General features: G+C 38.8%; 2 protein-coding genes across 7 annotated transcripts in view; one reads left to right on the plus strand and one right to left on the minus strand.

The window, feature by feature from the left end:
* Positions 1-9,644, plus strand: part of tanc2a (tetratricopeptide repeat, ankyrin repeat and coiled-coil containing 2a) — a 164,973-nt gene extending 155,329 nt beyond the window's left edge. For all 4 annotated transcript variants that reach the window (XM_084405786.1, XM_084405787.1, XM_084405789.1 and 1 more), the window contains 7 exons: positions 60-183; positions 383-558; positions 736-868; positions 3,751-3,842; positions 4,159-4,305; positions 5,731-5,831; positions 7,727-9,644. In XM_084405786.1, the coding sequence (XP_084261912.1) occupies positions 60-183; positions 383-558; positions 736-868; positions 3,751-3,842; positions 4,159-4,305; positions 5,731-5,831; positions 7,727-9,638 (2,685 nt within the window). In that variant the 3' untranslated portion in view covers positions 9,639-9,644. The remainder of the gene's footprint in view (positions 1-59; positions 184-382; positions 559-735; positions 869-3,750; positions 3,843-4,158; positions 4,306-5,730; positions 5,832-7,726) is intronic.
* A 2,632-nt stretch (positions 9,645-12,276) lies between these two features.
* On the minus strand, positions 12,277-18,770 carry cyb561 (cytochrome b561; the record flags this gene model as incomplete). 3 transcript variants are annotated; one of them, XM_084405826.1, is made up of 6 exons in its annotated part: positions 18,482-18,770; positions 17,499-17,709; positions 15,495-15,593; positions 14,027-14,130; positions 13,316-13,473; positions 12,277-12,469 (listed from the first exon to the last, which is right to left on the minus strand). In XM_084405826.1, the coding sequence occupies exons 2-6, from the start codon at positions 17,704-17,706 to the stop codon at positions 12,277-12,279; spliced, it is 762 nt and encodes a 253-aa protein (XP_084261952.1). In that variant the 5' UTR covers positions 17,707-17,709; positions 18,482-18,770. The 3 variants fall into 3 exon arrangements, with proteins under 3 accessions (XP_084261952.1, XP_084261950.1, XP_084261951.1); XM_084405824.1 differs by having other exon boundaries at positions 17,499-17,712; positions 18,482-18,702; XM_084405825.1 differs by lacking the exon at positions 18,482-18,770 and adding an exon at positions 18,309-18,427.
* Positions 18,771-20,534: the final 1,764 nt, after the last annotated feature.

A 20,534-nucleotide genomic window follows, 5' to 3' on the forward strand; every position in this document is an offset into this window, starting at 1 on the left:
TTTCCTGCATGTTTATTTTGTAGATGTTTTAGTCTGAAATGTCTGTGTTGGTTGTGCAGATAGTGGACCTGTTGCTAAATCACGGTGCTGATGTGAACATGGCTGATAAACAGGGCCGAACTCCTCTAATGATGGCTGCGTCTGAGGGACATCTGGCTACGGCGGAGTTCCTGCTGGCTCAAGGTACAGCTGTCCTGCTCATACGCTAGATTTGTTTTTGCAGTTAAACAATTTAATTACAAAATACATTTTAAAGTCGCCCTAGAATGGAAGCTGCAATAGTCTTTTTCTTTCCAATTGTGATGTATGTTAAAGGAGACTGTCAGTCAATCCTCTCTATTCTCCTTTCTATTCTTCTGACTATTTCTAACTTATTTCACAGGTGCCTCATTGTCTCTGATGGACAAGGAGGGGCTAACAGCACTTAGCTGGGCGTGTCTTAAAGGCCACCTCCCATTGGTCCGTGCTCTGGTTGAGAGGGGTGCGGCGACGGCCCATGCAGACAAGAGCGGCCGCACTCCGCTGGATCTTGCAGCTTTTTACGGAGACTCAGAAGTGGTTGGTTTTGTCATAGTCAACTAACTTTCAGTAGATCTACTGTATTTAAAAATATAATCCTTGCATCTCCAAAATGGGATGCTAGCGTAAGCTAATGGTTCTAGACAGATATCACTTAGGAGCTGACAGGAGATATATAGACATTAAACCATAGCTCTGGTCTTGATGTGGTTTCAGGTGCAGTATCTGGTGGATCATGGTGCGATGATCGAGCATGTGGACTACAGCGGCATGCGTCCACTGGATCGTGCGGTTGGGTGCAGGAACACGTCAGTGGTGGTGGCGCTGCTCAAGAAGGGCGCCAAGATAGGTAGGCTGGAAGGGGAACAGTTTCTTACAGAAAAAAATGTATGCTAAACTACGCTCTTGTTTTAAAAGTACAATAACTTTTTTGCTGCGCTAAAAGTAGATAGCCATATGTTGAATTGCTGGTAGATGCACACCAGTTCACACAGTTTGTTTTAATTAATTTGGGGTTGTAGTGCTGCGCTCTGTTCAGCTTGTAAAGTCAGAATCACCAGCCTCCTACTTGGAAAAATCCACTTTAAGTTTGACATCCAAGTTGGAAACTCAAGTTGGTTTTCTGGTCATTCTAAAATGCTGGAGCCAAAGCATTGCCTGACACACTGTTGCATCTGTCATCGATTGTTAGCAACCATGTAGTCAGAGCATTTAGTCCGCATGCTTTAACCAACAAGAAATGTCTTGCATTTAAAATGTTTAAAAACTTTCCTATTTTTGGTATTGGTCTCTTTAACACAGGGGATGGAAATACTGCTTTTTCGTAAAATGCAATTTTTATCTGCCATTACTCAGTGTCTTCAGTGTCACACAATCCTTTAGAAATCATTCTAATATGCTGATCTGGTGCTCAAGAAACATTTCTTATATTTAAAGGTGAAAACAGTCAAGCTGCTTCATTATTTTTGTGGAAAGCATGATAGGACTTTGCAACATTATGAATGTCTTTACCTTTACTTTTGATCAATTTAATGCCTCCTTGCTAAATAAACATATTAATTATAAGTAATTACTACTGATTTTGAAGAGTAGTGAATGGTAGTGCACGTCATCTTCTGAGTGTCAGGCAGTGGGAACTGGCCATATATTCAGTAGGAATATTAGATGAAACGCAGCATAAATTCCAAAGGTTATACCTTGAATAAATGCAGACAGCATTGAAATTAGCTTCACATTTAGATGTCTTTCTCCTTCATACCCCTCCCTGTGACCTCAGTCATCCTAGTCTAACCCTCCTTCTCGTGTGCTCTTCACCGAACTGCAGAACTCCACTGATCCGCAGCTGATCACGATGGGCTTGTTGCTTTTGCTAATGTTGCTGCTTGCCACGGCTTCTCACGGCTGATCTTCCCTGTTCTTCCTTTCACGTCACTCTTTCACTCTTTCACCCTTAACCACCGACTATCAATCTCTCTCTTTTTCTCTTCTTTGCTTCCTGTTTTCATAAACCTTTGCTCCCTGTCTGATACGGACGCCCCTCCCATGATGCTTCACTCTGCCCTAATAACCTGTCACCCTTTCACTCGTGACCCTTCCCACCTCTTCTCTCCTCGTAACAGGATGTCAGACACTCCCCACCCGTGCTCGAGGTAAAACGCACACCTTTGTCCCCATCTGCCATTTTTGACTGTGTCCCTCCATCTTGTTTCCCGTGTGGTCCCTTCTCCATTGGTCGGTATTGATAGTGTTTTGGATGTCCGAATGTGAACGTTATTTAATCTTCATATCACTATTCTTGTCTACAAATAGTGGAAAAAGCTGCTGTCAGCCATAAATCTGATGGAAGACGTGGATTAGTTTTGTTCCTTCCGTCTGCTTGCATGGCTGCATGTAGGAAGAGGTGTTGCATTTTGGCATGATGCTGCAGAATGTTTTGTGATTTTGGGAGGACATGAACACAGAATGCATTCTTGCACTGTTTTGTAACTCTAAAATGTCTATGTAAACATGAATAGTCTATGATAGTCTATGAGCGTTGCATTTTTATGATGCTGTATCAAGTTAAAAGAAGTTAAAAATTAATCTTCAGATACCTGCATTTAGCTCTATTCCGTTCCATTTCTTTCATTGTTGCAATGCTTTTTGCCAGCATCTTGCACCCTTAGCGTCACATTTTAAGATGATGTGTCCAGTTAAAATCTTGTCTCGAAACACCTGCATTTTGTTCTAATCCTTTGTGCTGTTGTATTGTGATGGATGACTTTCAACGTTGCGTGCAGCTGCTTTTCATTAGCGTCGCGTTTTAAAATTGCGATGATGTTTTTGCCCTATGTGATCATTTTCAGCATCTCGTGTCATGAATGTCACATTTTTAAGGAACTGTAGGTTTAAAAAGCCTGTTGCGATGCTCTATTCTGCAGCTCTGCTGTATTATAATGGACGTCTTTGATTATTGCGATTTATTTTTATTTTATTTTTTTTATTTTTTAGTATCTCTTGCCTTTAGCTTTAGATTTTAAGATGCTGTAGTAGTTAAACACGTGTTACGAGAATTCTCTGAATTCTGTCCTTGCAATTCTATATTGCGTCTAGCTATTTCTGAAAGCAAGAATGCATTCTGTGTGAATAACACCATTTTTTTTCCCCCACAGTTGCTCTCAGTCTGGCTTTTTCGAGCTATTGGCCAGTTACTGATCCCGTGCTCATTAGTTTGTCCTCAACTGCGCCTTGCATGAATTCCACTAAATCACTGCCTGCCTGCCTGCATACTGCGACTGGCTGCCCATGGCGAAATCTATAGCTCTAATAGACCCCTATCAATCTCTTATTCCCACCCTCCCTCCACTGTACATTCAATCTAAACCAGTGGAAACACTTGACCTCTGTTCAGGCTTTCCACAGAGAGCTCAAACATGCTGACTGCAAGTTCAGTAGCTGTTGGATTCAAATGTTTGTATTGCCAGTTTAAACCCGATTCCAATTTCGGCAAGGTATAAACAGCCAAGCTGCTCGTGATTTGTTTCTTTCTTTTTTTGTCTGGCGTGTTGCCATGGCTTTTTGTGATATCCACAAGTTGTTTGTAGACTTTGCCTCCATTCAAGCAAGATATCCTGGCAGCCTGCTCGTTCCTTTGTGTCCCTCAGAGATTAGCAAGCTATTTTGTGCCCAGATGGACTATCAGCCTGTGGTGACTCTTTGCTTTGCGTCTTTTTTCTGCTCTATTGCACTTAGGTCCTGCAACATGGGCAATGGCCACATCCAAACCTGATATTATGATTGTTCTGCTGAGCAAACTGATAGAGGAAGGAGATGGATTCTACAAGGTGAGTGGCTTTTGTTTGAATTGCAATCCTGGAATATTCAGCTGAAGAAATAAAGTCTGTACATTTACAAAACTGTGTATAGGAATATGCTGCCAACAATAATGTACATTGTTGGGTGTAATGCATTACTAAGTCTATTCTCAAGCCTTTTCCGTTGAAAAAGTAATTTAATTACAGTTACTTCTGATGTAATTCATACATTATTATGTACAATACATTTCAGAGTTTTGTGTCGTATTGCATTTGTTTTTATGAAAATATATCATAGTCGTATATTATTTCGAAATTGAGAAGTAAAAGTGTCTTGCCAACCCAGAAAGGAAAGGTGAAAGAAGCCGCCCAACGCTACCAGTACGCCCTGAAGAAGTTCCCACGAGAGGGGTTCACAGAGGACCTGAAGACCTTCCGCGAGCTCAAAGTCTCTCTGCTGCTCAACCTCTCCCGCTGCCGGAGGAAAATGAATGTGAGTCCAAAGCTCTCAGTTTCATAAAACTCTCTTCTTTCTGTCTCTCTTCACTCATAGCGACGTTATGAGGAAGAATTGAGATTGCCCTGATTACATTAATCTAGTTTGGTCACCACATGTAAAATGACTCTTTGACCTTGAATTTTTCCGGTCATTCCAACCAATAGATATTTTTTTCTTAGGTGTATTGATAGTCTTTTTGTTAAGGATATGGTATTAGAGAAAAGGGATTGCAGGGCAAATCCAAAATGGAGTTAGAGTGACCCTGTAGAGATATGAAACATGATCCCAGCATCCACTGTGCCTGGTTGCCCTTGTGCTAAACACAGCCGTCAACATTTTCATTCAGCGTATTATTCAAATATTGTGTAATAATTTATTATTTTTTAGCTATTTTATTTATTTTTCATTTGTTATCTTTAATTCAAATTATTTACAATTGCATATATTGTATCAGACACAATTTGTGGTATACCTTATTCAAGGTAGATGGCATATTTAACTTCATTTAAGTATCAGTCAAACCAGACAAGGTTATTTGCATTAAATTAAATATGGTGTCTACCCTAACTAAGGTCCATGATATATGGACTGTATATACCTACACTGTAGATATTGAAAAACATATCTGTCGACTACAAGTATGCTAGTATACTGTAAATCTTGTTGTTTACAAGCGTCCATGCAATGACAACTAACCTTACCAACAAACTGCATGTATTAGTTGTGTGCTTGGTCTGTGTTCTTAATTGCTTTTGAAAAAGACCAAAGCAGTTACGGAACAAGGACTTTAAAGACAGTATTGATGTATTAGGAGATATTTTGATCTTCCCATTTTTTTTCACCTTTATGGCTACATTATTTCTCATTTTGGATGATTATTTCTCATTTTCCCCTGAATGAAGAAATTCTCTGGAAAGCTCTCTATACACTCAGCCCATGCTGTAGTTTTTCTTCCCATCATGATCTCATCCCTGTTTTGGTTTGATTTGTTGGTTCATTTGGGTTTTTCTGACATTTATTGGATTTGTTTAAGAGTTAGGTTTAGTACAGGTAGAGGTTTGAGCTGTCACATTGCATCTTCCCACTGTCCCTGTTGAGCATATATTTGTGTGTGTCAAATTTTATAAGTGTGTACGTGCATTTCCATAATTGTATGTATGTATGTGTATCATATTTGCACTAATGGTGCTCAAAATATGTTGATTTTTGTAATAATCAGTGTTGACATCCTCATATAAATGTGACATGTTCATGTCCAACATGAGTTTGTGTGCGTTAATGATGTAAGAGTGTATGTGTGTGTGTTTGTGTGCATGTCCGCATGCACGTGTGTGTGTGTGTGTGTATGTGTGTGTGTGTCCTCCCTCTGACCTCATGTACGGCTCAGTGTATGACTGTTGGTCCTGTTGTTGCTTGCAGGACTTTGGGATGGCGGAGGAGTTTGCCTCCAAGGCACTAGAGTTGAAACCCAAATCCTATGAAGCCTATTACGCACGAGCCCGTGCCAAGCGCAGCAGCAGGTAATCGTAGAAACCAAAAGGCAGGACAGCCTATAAAACACATTCTGTCTCGCACAGATCGAGTGCTGACAGATCATGACCCAAACTGGCCAAATGTGTTTCGATTGGTTGACGTAGTGCTATGCTAGACTTTCAAGATAGAAATCAATTTAAGCCCCTTGACTTCTGCCTCATTAGTTGACAACATCAGGATTAGACCTGTTCTTCATACTTCATGTTGTGTTGAACAATCAGATTATTTTTCCTCAGAATGCCCATCATTCATATTTTATTCCTTTTTCTCTTTTGATCAACTATTATTTTTGTGGGGGTGGGGGGTCGTCGATGATTTTGATCGGTAAAATGACTAAAGGAATGTTCCAGGTTCAATACAAGTTAAGCTTGACATTTACAATGAAAGTCTATGGGCATCCCAGAAGAAAAAAAAGCTTGTGTTTTTGTCAAAGCACTTTAATCTGTTTTGGTACAATTTTTTTTTTTTTTTTTTTTTTTTTTGAGCCGTCTAATAAATCATAATTTTTGGGATGGGACTACTTACTGTTTTAGGTAGATTCACTTCTGGTTATGCACTGCAAACACAATTCCGAGATTTTTTTTTGTGTGTGTGAATATATTATAAAAGTTGTCAGGTTTTGTTGTCTTGTTGGCTAAACTTCTACTACAAAAAAAGTTTACTTTTAACTAGGGTTTAAAAATGCAAAATAAATCAATCAGTTCACTCCGAACAGAATCAGTATTTTAATGTTTTTTTTTTTTGCCTATTTTTTATACCAGAGCTTGAATAGAACTTTATACTAAATGGCTTTATACTATGAGCTAAATCGAGTGGATCCTCAAACTGTTGGCAAAACCTCATATAGCAGTTCCACCTGCCCGAATCGTGAATGAAGTTCTTTGAAGTGTTTTCATTATTCAAAAAACACGATGCTTGTAATGGCTAATGTTTTATGTATTTGAGGAGCTGAGAAGAGTGTCAGTCTGGTATTTGCCCTCTAATCATAGCCAGTACAGCCTGTGCATAGCACTTCATCTTTTATATCACCAATATATTAAACGACATACTACAATAAACTTTGTAACCTGTAAGTTGATAAACCTAATGCTGAACTTAAGATGCAGCCGTTAATGACTGACAAAACACAAATCTCCTCGACATTTGTAAATCTTTTTGAGCTTGATTTTTGAGCTTGAATGTTAATAATATCATGACGCATAAGTGTCTGACTGTACATAAAGCCACAATGCTGACTTTGACAACATGGTTTTTAATTATTTAAAAACACACACCATGCTGCATATTCATCATAATACTTTAACAGTTGGTAACATATCCACGGATAAACTCCTGCGATCCAACAGCTAATGCACATTGCCTTGCGACTTACCTATGATGAATTGACAGCTGAGTGTGGGCATTTCACTCACGTTGGATGCGTCAACGTCACATTTGCATAGGCCATACTATTTGAATTCGTGATTGGTTGACTGCCAAATTAAAATATTAAACGGTATGATAAAATAACGTTATTAACCAGTTAATGGTAATGTCAAATAAGTGTTTCTGTTCAGAACAATTCAACTTGATTTCGTTTTTATTTTTGTTTTCGTTCTTTGAACCAGTTCGAAGCCCTGCTTTTAATCCGTTGACCCATTGACTTCCACTGTAAGTGCATTACTGCAAGAATGATTTTTGGGTCATAATTATTCTGTGTGGCAATTGACAACGAGCCACTTCAGATGCTGTTGATAAAGATTTATTTACATTGAACCCCGAATATATTCCTTTAGCAATAGTCATTTCTCAGTCTTTAACAAGCATATTTCCTTCTTTCTCTCTACCTACTGCCATATTCCACCTTCCTACTCTCTCTCATTCTCCGTCTCCCTTGCTGTAGGCAATTCCACGCAGCCCTGGAGGACCTGAGTGAAGCCATGTGTCTGTGTCCCAATAACCGCGAGATCCAGCGCCTGCTGCAACGCGTGGAAGAAGAGTGTCATCAGGTTGAACAGCAACAGGAGCTGGATCCTCCTCCTTCCCCTCCCCGCGATCAAGCCCCATCCATGATACCGCCTCCACCAATGGAGCCCCATATTTCAGACATGGAGCCTGTCCAGGACTTGTTTGAGGAGGATGACGATTACCTTGAGCGGGATTTGGATGGCCTACCGCTTGGTGTTCCCACCGAGCCCCACACTATTCCATCGGGACTTCCAGTGATTCAGAACATGCCTCCATCTCCAAGCCATCATGATTCACCCTACTTGGGCCAAGCATATGACCTTCGCCCCAGCCCCCCTTCAATGTCCTCTCCTACACGGCAAGGCTACCAATCCACCTCCCCGTCGCTCTCCCCAACGCACCAGAGCTCCCACTTCCGGCCCAGTCCCCCTCATCAGGCCTCTTACCACTTCAGCCCACCACCATCACCATTACGCCGTGGAACACAGTATCGTGCCAGCCCCACCTCTGAGGGAGTTGCCATGTACCGTCCCCAGTCCGCCTCTGCAGGACGCTACCAACAGGACCAGCTTGCAGGACGACCCAAGTCCCCTCTGTCCAAGATGAGCAGCCAACGTTCATTCCAATTTTCCCAACAGACTTCCCAGCCATCACAACAAAGCCAGTGGTTGCAGCCAGCTAAGGCACAGATCATCCGCACCAACCAGCCCAGTTCCGCGGTACACTCCAGTGCCGTACTGGGTAGTAGTGCATACAGTCAGATCGCTCACTCGATGAGTGCCCGCTGCCCAGGTGACATGGATGAACTTGGGGATGGAGGATACTCTTCCTCACTTCAGCCTCAGGGCAGTCTGAGTGCAGGGGCCTTGTACCAGCGTGCCATCAGCATGGATCCTGGCCTTGTAGAGGATGAGCTTCCCCACAGGCCCTCCTCTGCCTACAGACCCAGTCCTGGAGGTGTCCGCTACAGTCAGACACCACAGATCAGCCGCAGTCAGTCGACCGCCTACTATCCGGTCTCACCCCACGAAATGGAGCGACAGGTGACGCTAGGTTCACCTGAGAACCTTCATGCACACCGACGTCCAGTCAGTGCCAATAACGTAGAACCCAAACAGCACCCACCGGCTCCACGCCCCCTTATTCATTCCCACAGTACAGGTCTACGCTTCTCGCCATCCAACAACAGTTTGGTGGCAGGTTCTGCTGCTAACCTAGGCCCAGGCTTCAGGGCGTCAGCTTCTGCACAGCAAATGGAGATACCCTTAAATATTTCCTATGAAGGAAGCTACCATGATGACCTTTCACCGATGTCACCCCCGCAAGGCACAGACTTCCGGGTGGTGGGTGGAACATATCCAGGAGAGGCCCTTCGCTCCCGCAACACACCTTTCATGGGCATCATAGACAAGACTGCACGGACTCAGCAGTACCTCCAGCAGCAGCCTTCGCTTGCATCGTCCTCCTCGGGTTCTCGACCCTGGGCTGTTTCATCTCTGGATACAGTGGTAAACAGTCCAGCAACTTCTCCAAGCAACATGGGATATGGGCAGCAAACGGCACCCCTCAGCCATATCGCCTACTACAACCGCACCAACAACGCTCACAATGGCCACCTAATGGATGATGATTTCTACGCCAACCCTCCTGGTGTGACGCGGGACCGGGCGGACGCTATGGGCAGAGTTAGTCAGGTTCCCACATACCCAGATGTGAAAGTGGCACGGACTCTACCAGTTTCCCAGGCCTATCAGGACAATGAGTATAGGCAGTTATCTCGCAATGAAAGGCAAGGCCCAACCTCACCCATTAAACCAAAGAGACCTTTTGTGGAGTCTAATGTATAAGAAGAATGAGTCGGTGTGCAAGATTTATTCGAACATTCCAGAGGAATATCTAACATGTTGAACATCTTATCTTTTCATTTGTTTTTCTCCCATATCTTGATGGTGAAACTACAGACCTGTTGAGGTGAATTCCACTTATGTGAAGTGAATCTAGCATGTACTGTACAAATCAAGTGCATCTGTATTTGCTCTGGACACATAAATGGAAGTATCAAGACCCATTGGAGTAAAAGTAGGCCTGTGTAACTGCTGTACACCAACCTTCTACTTTTCTGTACCTTACGAGTGGGCGGCTACCCAGTGCCAGCCATGGACACTTTGCTGAGCATTGCCCTTGGACCAGATGTCCCCACTGATATCCCCACTCAGACCAGTAATAATCCCTGAGAATCCTGCTGTGTCTTGAGTTAAAAATGTACCTGAAATATTCCAGATCAATATTGCTTAAGCAAAAAAGTAATATTTAATATTTTAAGTTATGTTTGTAAAAATATATATGTATATCTAAATTTCAATGCAGTTGTGTTTTTCAGTTTGCCTTTACTTCCTAAGTTGAGACGCATTCAGCAATGTGAAATATTTTTAGACTTTTTATGGGCATTTTTATTTTTTGTCAACAGGTTAAAAAGGTCAACAGGATTGCTGCAAATATGTGTAGTGTTTGGCTAACGATCTGCTCACGGGAAGTAGCATCCAGGTAGTCAGCCGTTAATTTACTTAGTCACACCATTAAAGCAGAATTTATCTTTTCCAAAGAAACTTTTGTCATGGGAAATAGGCGTGGGGGAAACTTCTTCTTTTTTGCCGCCTCAGAATCCACATGCTCTCATCCATTATGTTTTGAGAGTTTATTTGTGCACTGAAACATTCACATAAGTTGTGAAACTGTTTGCCTTCATGTTTGCCTCACCATTGAACTAACATACTATTGGAAGGTCAGGCAGATTTTTAATGGATGTCTTGACGGTATATTTTGGGAGGATGGCAGCAAGTCAAGATTCGCTCACTGGATCTGGCTTAACTAATCAATGTCAACTGCTGTTGAAAAAGAGCAGGTCTTTCTGCAGCGGTTTAATTTTTTTCTCTCTCTTTTTAGAAAAATATGCGGTGCACTCAGAGTTGACCTGGAATACTGCTTACTGTACAACAGTGTTTGTATTTAACTATTTGTTTTCCTTTTGTATGACCAAAATGTACATGGCTGTAAATAATGTGCTGAACTAGAACGCATGCTCTCTGCTAATACACAAACCCGAGTGTGGTTTTATGTATGAGGGAAAAGACTGTGGCACAATATATTTCCTTGTTTCCCTTATTAGAGGAAAAAAAGAACTGAAGTTTAGGTTTTGTATGTAATTTGTTTTAATATTTTGATTTTGTTTATAAGTGGGCTTGCGAAGGAGGATTCGTTGTAAATTGTCTGTATGTGTGAGCTGTGTTGTTTTGCTGGGAAGGAAAATCAGAAACGTGAATGAGGACTTTTTATCCGGTTACACGATTGTAAACTGTACAATCATCTGTATGTATGAGGGAAATAAGGAGCTTATTTAAAAAAAGAATACTACTTCAAAGAAAATCAAGGTGAAATAACTAACCACTGAGTCAAACTTATTTCTCATGAATTTATTTCAGTTAAAAACTTGGGTTATACTGTACATCCTTAATCACAAGTGGAATCAAGCATTATGAACACATACTGATATTTTATATCAAATAGAAAACAGTGATATAAATATTGGCGCAACAGACAAGTACACAATACAAACACAGCAATGAAAATACAATACAAGGGCACCAGCAGATCATCTGTACACTCTGGTGTGGAGTGTGTGTGTGTGTATATATACACAGTGTTGGGTGTAATGCATTACTAAGTCATTAATTACTATAATTTAATTACTTTTCCCTTGAAAAAGTAAAACAAGGTATTTATTTTCTTTTTTTCTGTCATTTAATTAGTTACTTCTGATGTAATTTCATTACATACTGTATAGACTATAGAGCAATTCTTCAATAATAGAGAGATTAAAATCAAGATTTAACGTTTAATGTTAAAATATGTTTATAATATAACTTTCTCACTTTAAATACTTTGCTCAGTTCAAGAATAATTTATACAATTTTATATTATTTGGGAGAATTAAGAGTAGTTTCATGTCTATTCTTTTATTGTTCAACTGGTCGAGGTTGATATGGGAAGAGTAATTAGTACAGTAATCTAATTTTATAATCTAATTAGTAAGTAACTTACCAAACTCTCTCTCTCTGTGTGTGTGTAGTAATGTAAATTCTAAGGCACAAGAAAGTACATCCTGATATTTCAAATAATTTTATGCATTTAAACACTATATAATTGTATATATATTGTGTGTATATATACAAAATATATCAACAATTAGAAATCACTCCACAAAAAAAAGCCTAACCCTGAAAAAAATAAATAACATTTAAATACTCCAATAATAAAAACGGTAACATGTTTTCTGTTCCATACATGGTGGTAATTTAATCCTGCTTTAACGTTCATATGACAAGGGGGTGTCAAATACAAATAATACGAAGACTGCAAATGAAGGAACTGGCTGACAGGTTTGCTAGGACTCGGGCAGAAAGGCAGTTGTTTGAGTATATTAAGACATTAAGGAGAACTGGGGATTTCTCCTTCCGACAGGGTCTTAAAATGCACAGATAGAGCCTCCTCCTCAGGATTCGGCGGTCGTCTGAAATCATCTCTCGTCACCACGTAGCCCACCACGACCCCAAAGCACACCAGCAACAAGCCCAAAATATTTGCCAGGACCCCCTCAGCTGCAAACTTGGAGTAAGTAGGCCTGAGAACAGGAAATGTGCCACAAAATCTTTATTGGTTAATGAATGGAAAAACACTGTTGTAACTTGCAAAACTTAAATAACACAAGCTTCAGGCCCACTTCTGAACTGGAACAGTTATCTAAGAATGATTTAAAGGGATAGTTCACATAAAGAACGACATCTGTAATGATAACTATATTAACGTCCACACAAGTGGACGATATCATTCTGTTTATTCTGAGTGTACGCTGCAGTTTTGTCTGCCACTTTAAATGTTCGAGCTCTTTCAAGCAGGACGGATTCTGATTGGCTGTCACTGTTTTTATTGTTCATTGGCTGGAAAAAAATTATTCTGAAAGTGATTCCAAAAATATTATTTCACTGTGCTGTTATCATTGTAGTTGTGGTGCGGACTAATGATTTTTAGAACTATCGTTATCGTCCTTCGTGTGAACGTGCCTTTACCAGTTATGTCAGTGTGTGGGACTTTTCCTATTTATTTCTATTGTATTATTTGGATATGAATTCCGCCTGCAACCACCCAAATGTGTTAAGAGTGTTTATTTATGTGTTAATGAAGTTAATAATTATATGTGCAGCATATTTTATAATTTTTTAAAATAAACTATTCATGAGTTACACAGTAAATACAGTAGGCACACAAATCCAGCATTTGATGCTCCGCAGTGAGAGATGGAGAAAAGAAGCCAAATATCATTAATATTCATTGAAAGTCTCCTTCCGCTGTGACTCATTCACACGGTGACTCATTCCTTTCCTCTCATTCAAAATGTTTACCTCGGCTTAGTGACATCAGTTGTTATTTTCAAAAATGATATCCGTTAGATACATTCACTGACACTCACATGATACTGAAGAGCAGTTTCTCTGTGATTCCCAGCAGACAGGATCCCACAGACATGGCCAGCAGCAACAGGCCGCAGAAGACGTGCAGAGGGAGATACCAGCTCCTCAACTGAGCAGATGCCCATGGGAAAAGGAAAAATCCCAGTCCCAGTAACCACTGGAGCAAAGGAGAGGAGGAGAAGTCAGTCCTAAGACAACTTGAGGAGATGTATTCCACTGGCCTCTTAAAAATGTTTTAGGATCAGGTATCCTCAAATTATGAAAAGGTTATATAAAAAATGTATAATCCGTAAAAAAGAATTATAATGAAAAAGATATATAATGGAATTACTTGTAAATGTAAATATTTTATATATATAGTATAATCAAATAATTAAATCCTATTTTTCAGATGTACAATTTGAAGTAGAATTTAATCTTTTTTTTTCAGATGTATGTAGAACATATGAAGTGGACTATCGGCTCAGGTTTCTAGGCTGGATTACCAGTGCCAATAAAAACACTAATAGCAATGTTCTGATGTCAATAGTGATGTAATGGATGTGACCCTCCACACGGGGGTTTGCTAATGCAGAGCAAAGTGCTTCCAAACCACAAACACTTTTGCAGAACAGTCATGATGCAGCTCAGCTGTTCAAATAAGGACGAAGGAAGATGTTTAAATGCAAACAGACCTTCGCCCTGGTCAAAAGGAAATAACTGCAAATTACCTGCAGGAAAAACAGCACAAAAGTGAGCATGCCAAACCAGCTGTGCAGAGAATACATGTGAGGGATCTTAGCCGATGAATGGAAATCAAATGCGGCCACAAGACCTGAGGAGAGAGAGAGAGATTAAAAACATATACTTTTTATTTTTCTTCACAATTTTCTGCATTTAATTTAAATCAAACTGCTGATGATTTAGGCATGTTATCTATTTTGTTTTAGTAAACTTTTAAGATACTTGTATGTCTGAAAATCTCCCATCGCTATTCAAAACCTGAAGGAAAATTTAAAATTTCCTTTCCTCTTATCATCAAAAAAGAATTCATATTTATTTGAGAATTGAGAAAACGTGTTTTTTTTTGTCTTACCCTGATTTACTATGGTAAAGCCTATTAAAATTGTTTATATTTTAGACCTGAAGGGATGCTTTTCGTGCAAAATTGCATACTTGCGTCACTCATCCGTGCGTGTCTCATCATATCCGTAAATAGAGAAAAGTTGCTCCGGCTACGTTGACGCATGTGGGAGTGGCATAGGTTAGTTGTCACAACGAACGAGAAAGGTTGACATGGAGCAGCTAAAACTTAGTTTTCACCCATTTAAAAAAAAAAAAAAAAACGCAGAAAAGAGGAGAGTCTGCTGGCAAAAAGAACACGACAGAGCTCGCAATAAACCAAGAATCAACATTGGCTTTTCAGAGATGGCGAGAACTGAGGGATTTAAAATGTAAAAGCATTTATTACTTAAAGGTGATAGGGTATTTTATTGAACAGATAAATTGGCATGTAGCTCTCTTAAAATAGTTCATTGTAAAGCATTATCTATTGTGAGTCATTTCATGGTTGTGTAGCTGTGCTGGAATTTATTTTCAAGGAAGTACCATGTCTATTATAGGTAAAGCTACAGTAACGTCTTCAGCTAGTCAGCTTGAGATCCTTTCCATATAAACTGGTTATATCTCTTAAGAGCAGTAGTGAATGTTTTCTGAGCAGGAGGATAACCATATTCATCCGCAGTCACACAGATGCCGAAGCACAACCAAAACAATGTCCTTCTGCAAAATGCATGCCGTTTAGTTTTTTAACCTCTAGAGGGCCACAAGTTACATCGTGTACCTTTTTTATCTTACTGACCCCAAACTAGTAAACGGTAGAGCACATATATAGACTGTAACAGAGCAGTTAAGTTGCACGCATTGGTGTTGACTTGTTGGAAGTGCAAATCTAGTTATCCTGTGCCCTGCGATTAATAAAATACATCTGTTTATCTGAAGAAAATGTTAGTTTTCCCCTTATTTAGCGGTTCAAACAGCACATTAGTCACGGGAAATGGCTGTGACCTCAGCAGTTGAGAATTGCAGCTAAAATCTGTGTCAATAAACAAATACCCAGCAAAACAACAGTGCTGCCAAACGTACGTGTAATCTACGTTTTCTTCTAGCCTGTTAGCACACGCATGTTGTTGGACTTACCCACAATACTGATGATGAGGGCCATCATATGCAGCAGAGCGTGGAGAATTTTCACAGAACGTTTAGCCTCATTTCTGAAGACACGGTAAACCAGAACAGCTGTGGTAGAGAAAGAACAAGCTCTTATTAAGCCATTTTATTATATGTGAAAAGGTTAGCCAATTATAAAAGAATTACAAGATAGAAGTCTTAAAGGCACCAAAAACAGCCTGCGTCAGGACTGAAATTCTACAGATGCAGTAACTTGTCAAATAACAGCTGAAGATGTATTCCTGTGTGTCTTTTTGGCCTTTGTACAAGCAGACAGATCCCCTCTGGGGCTGTTTTTACTGGTGTTTTTTGGGACAGCTAAACCTCTAATAGGCCAGTGACCTTTCAGATATAATGTCCTAATTAAATTGCCGTGACGAGGGCTTTGAATCAGAGGATCACTGCTAAAGATATTAGCTCGATTAACATCTGTCTCTCTCTGTCGAGTGCTTTATTAAGTGTCCAGATGGACGAACCATGAGTTGACTGTGATTATACTTTAACAGCACATAAGTGTGTGTGTGTTTGTGTGTGTAAAATTATAGAGATCACATACATCCATTTCAAAAGGTTCAAAATAATTTATCTTCTCTATTTTCTTTACTGTAACCTAGACAACAGCAGTTACAGATTAATAGAGAAAACTACACAATACTATCTCTCAGCAGGGCTTGATCTCTGTTTGAACACCAACCATGAAGTATTCTAGCCCATATTGATTCATATATATACACAAAAATCAGGAAACAAATCATATCTTAGCTCTAACAACATTAGCTGGCCCTTCCTGTTCAGTGTTTTATTACAAGCACAGAGTCACACACACACACACCCCCTAAGGGCAGAGAGACAGAAGACCCAAAGATGTCTTATTAGACAATTACACCCAATCTGGTCTTTGCAACCAACTATGCTATATCACTGACATTTGGCCAATACACAGTATTATAGAAAAACGAGAGAACACTTTTTGATGAAAGTCAAAGTTTTTTTTTTAAAGAATTACCTGGATTGATAAATCATACACCATAAGACCACAATAAGTATTACCAATTTAAATATAGTAGATTTTGTTCATTAAGACATAATATTTTTACTTTTACATATGTAACATACATTATGAGGAACATATATTTTAATATTATATATAAATATATATATATGTATGTGTGTGTGTGTATATGTGTGTGTGTGTGTGTATGTATGTATATATATATATATATATATATTTCGTGCAAAATATGTATATATATATATATATACACACATATATATATATATAAAAAACATACACTACTGTTCAAAAGTTTGAGGGGTTTTTGCAAACCCCTTTTTTTGCAAAAAGTTGAAGTTTTGTTTTCTTGAAAAAAAATTTCTTGAGCATCAGATCAGCATATTAAAATGATTTCTGAAGGATCATGTGACACTGAAGACTGGATTCAACTGGTTGAAGGATGAAAATTCAGATTTACCATCACAAGAATAAATGACATTTTAAAATAATATTTCACAATCACTGTTTTGTATTTTTAATTCAATAACTTTTGAACAGTATTTACATAAACATTTTAACTGTTTCCATTTTTAACCACAATTTATACCCAATAGTGTAGTTTAAAATGCACTGTTTGAGTGAGAGAATAAATGGGTTGATAAATGCCTCAAGTAATGCCAACATTTGTTCACGCCACCAACACAGCAGAGGAATACTAGGTTAATCAGTCATTTCAAGGTATTAAAACTGATTAAATGAAAAGAAAAAGGAAAGATTATTTTTCTAGGCAGTTCTAGCACTGCATGTTCACCTGAAAAGCTATATCAGTATCCTTGGGTGTCAAAACTAGCATTTATACTATTTCCTGAACTGCAACTCTTCAATTTATTTATTTTGCAAACATAAGTTAAATGAAGTTTTTTAAAAATACACAATATATTTTATTTTGTACTTATTTACTCTACTCTATTTATTCTTACCATCTCCATAGAGGAAGACCAGGCCGAGGACCATACAGAGAGGGTGGACGTTAAACTCTTGAGCTGAGCCGTCCCAGGCGTAGCCTCCCCGGTAATGTCCCATCCACACGCCTGTGATCACCACACATGTAACCCCCAGCACCTGAGAACACACCACGTACCACGGCAGAGTCCGCAAGCCGCCCGCGCTCAACGCCATACCCTCCATTACCTGCTGGGACACAGGGATGATAGAAAGAAAGAAAACCTTTAAGGGATGTACAAGACTCCACCTCTTTGCAAATGACATATTTAATGAATTACATGGATAGTAGTTTTGTTTTCTTCATGTAAAATATAATTGCGACCCATACATGTTCAAGATATAGAAAGCCAAGCACCAGAAATAGTTATAAGAAACAGTCAAGTGAAATTATTTGTTTTTTTTTTAAATAAAACTAATAAGTGGACATATGCTATACAGGCATGACATAACAAATGCACAATCATGTAGTTCTGTAATTGCAATATTATTAAACATCCATAGTGATATAAATATTTGCAGTATGGAATTGCAATAAGTCTTTGTTGTCTGGATATTATCCAGTGGATAATCACGTGATTTCTGTCGTTTGCATTATGAAACCTTAAGTAAACATTATGCAGATAAAGACTTTCAGTCTCGTTGTGTTCATCATGTGGTCTTTGCCTGACTTACAAAAGCACAACATCACCCTCGTGTAAAAACAATGACTGCATGATGATTAACGAGCTTAAACTCCCACTTAGCTGGTGCAAACACATCATGTTTAGAGGTCTAGAACCACTAACCTCGTCGTGATAATAACAAGTTTAAAGATGAACCCTTGGATAACAGAGGGAAAACTCCTACAGACGTCATGCAAACCATAATCCGGAGCTGATGCAATTTTCAATAGTATTTGCCACTAAATGATGATGCAGCATCACACGCGCTGTCAATAGTGTGAAAAAGTGTCACTCACCTGCGCCACGTCTCCTGAAAGCCGGAGGAAAGGGCGTGTTTTTATTATTGTGTATTTCAGACAAGAATCACGAGATCCTTGCTGCTCGGAGGGGTTTTGTAACCTACTTTCAAAAATGTATCTGATATTCTCTCTATACAATTAACTCGAATTCTCTGCTGATTTAGACGCGCAACTCACGCGCCTGCCTGACATTTACCACATTAACTTCTATTGTAGCTCACGGCTTGACGCACTTGGAAGTTGACGGGCAGATATTGGCCACGCCCCCACGCTATCACTATTGGCTGCTGCTCGGGAGATGGGAGGGGTTATTATGCAGAGGATGATGCTTCCGTTGCCTTGGTAACCTGCATCTTTGTGTGATTGCTGATGATTTGATCATGTTGTCTAACCATACTTAAACCATATTATATTTCAGCACTTCCAAAAATGTATCGTGCAGAGAGAATGCATGCTCGCATCTAAACAGTAATCTAGTAAGCAATCAATTAATAATAATTTATTGTTTATTTGTTATTATTGATGTCTGTTTTGATTCTTTATAGTTTTATACTATAGGCTACCGTTCAAAAGTTCAAAATATATATTTTTATGTTTTTGAAAAAGTACCTTTTGCTACTGCAGATCAAATATACAATAAAAAGTTATATTGTAAAATATTTTTACAATTTGAAACTTATTTTTTAATATAGGCCTACAGTATGTTAAAATGTCATTTATTCCTGTGAATTTTCAGCATCATTACTCCAGTCTTCAGTGTCACATGATCCTTCAGAAATCATTTTAATATGATGATTTGCTGCTCAAGAAACATTTAGGCTATTATTATTATCAATGTTGAAAGCAGTTGTGTACAATTTCTGTTCAGGATTATCTGATGAATAGAAAGTTCAAAAGAAGAGCATTTATCTGAAATAGAACGCTTTTGCAACATAGTAAATGTCTATACTGTCACTTTTTATCAATTTAATGCATCCTTGCTAAATAAAAGTATTAATTCTTTCCAAAAAAACAACAGCAAAAAAAAAAAAAACTCTTACTGACTGCAAACTTTTGAACAGTAGTGATAATGTTACAAAAGTTTCTATTGCAGATAAATGCGTTCTGTTTATCAAATAATCCTGAAATACAGAAATAAATTGCATTTTAAAATATATTCAAATAGAAAATAGGCTATTTTAAATTGTAAAATATTTCACAATATTACTGTTTTTGGATCAAATAAATGAAGCCTTGGTGAGCAGAAGAGACTTATTTTAAAACATTTAAAAATCTTACTGTTCTAATAATTTTGGCCACCACTGTATATTCAAATGTAATTTGCCACAAAGCTACAGTTCTGCTCATAAGTTTACCTTCCCTATGCAGAATATGCAAGATGTTTATAATGGATGATCAATGGCTGTTATATGCCATAAGTAACTTTTTATAACTTTTGAACAGGATCACGATGTGTAATTCTTTCATATTTTGTGTAAAGATCATTTTTGTTTTATTTAGTACTACCCTCAGTCATTGACCAGCCAGGTAACAACACACAGTATTAAGATTCAAGAGTATGTAAACTGATGAACTGGTTCATTACGTGAAACAGCTTATTCGGGACATTAGGCTACTAAATAAAATAAAATAACATGCACTCTTTATGATTCCTCTTAATTTGTTGAAATTATCTAGCATATTCTGCAATTGGTATGTAAACTTATGAGCAGAACTGTATATCGATTTGCCTTGGCAGGACAGAACTATCTGTTGAGTTCATTTGCCCACAGCTGAGTATCATCCTTTATATTATATCACACACTGACCACAAGAGGGATGCAGTGAGCTGTGGATATAGCTGCAATTCATCTGCAACATCTCCTGTCTCGTCATTGGCCACGATATTAGAGCTTAAGCTGACATAATGTGTATGCATGATGTGTCACAGCACTGACATTATCTTCAGCGCTACAATCCCGCTCTCCGTCAATAACACCATTCTTCCCCTCACTTTCCCTGTCCTTTCATTTCCTGCCTTTCTGCTGGGGGTGGGAGTGAGTGATGAGAG

This window comes from Rutilus rutilus (genome assembly GCF_951802725.1).
Source record: "Rutilus rutilus genome assembly, chromosome: 1".
Taxonomy (NCBI): Eukaryota; Metazoa; Chordata; class Actinopteri; order Cypriniformes; family Leuciscidae; genus Rutilus; species Rutilus rutilus.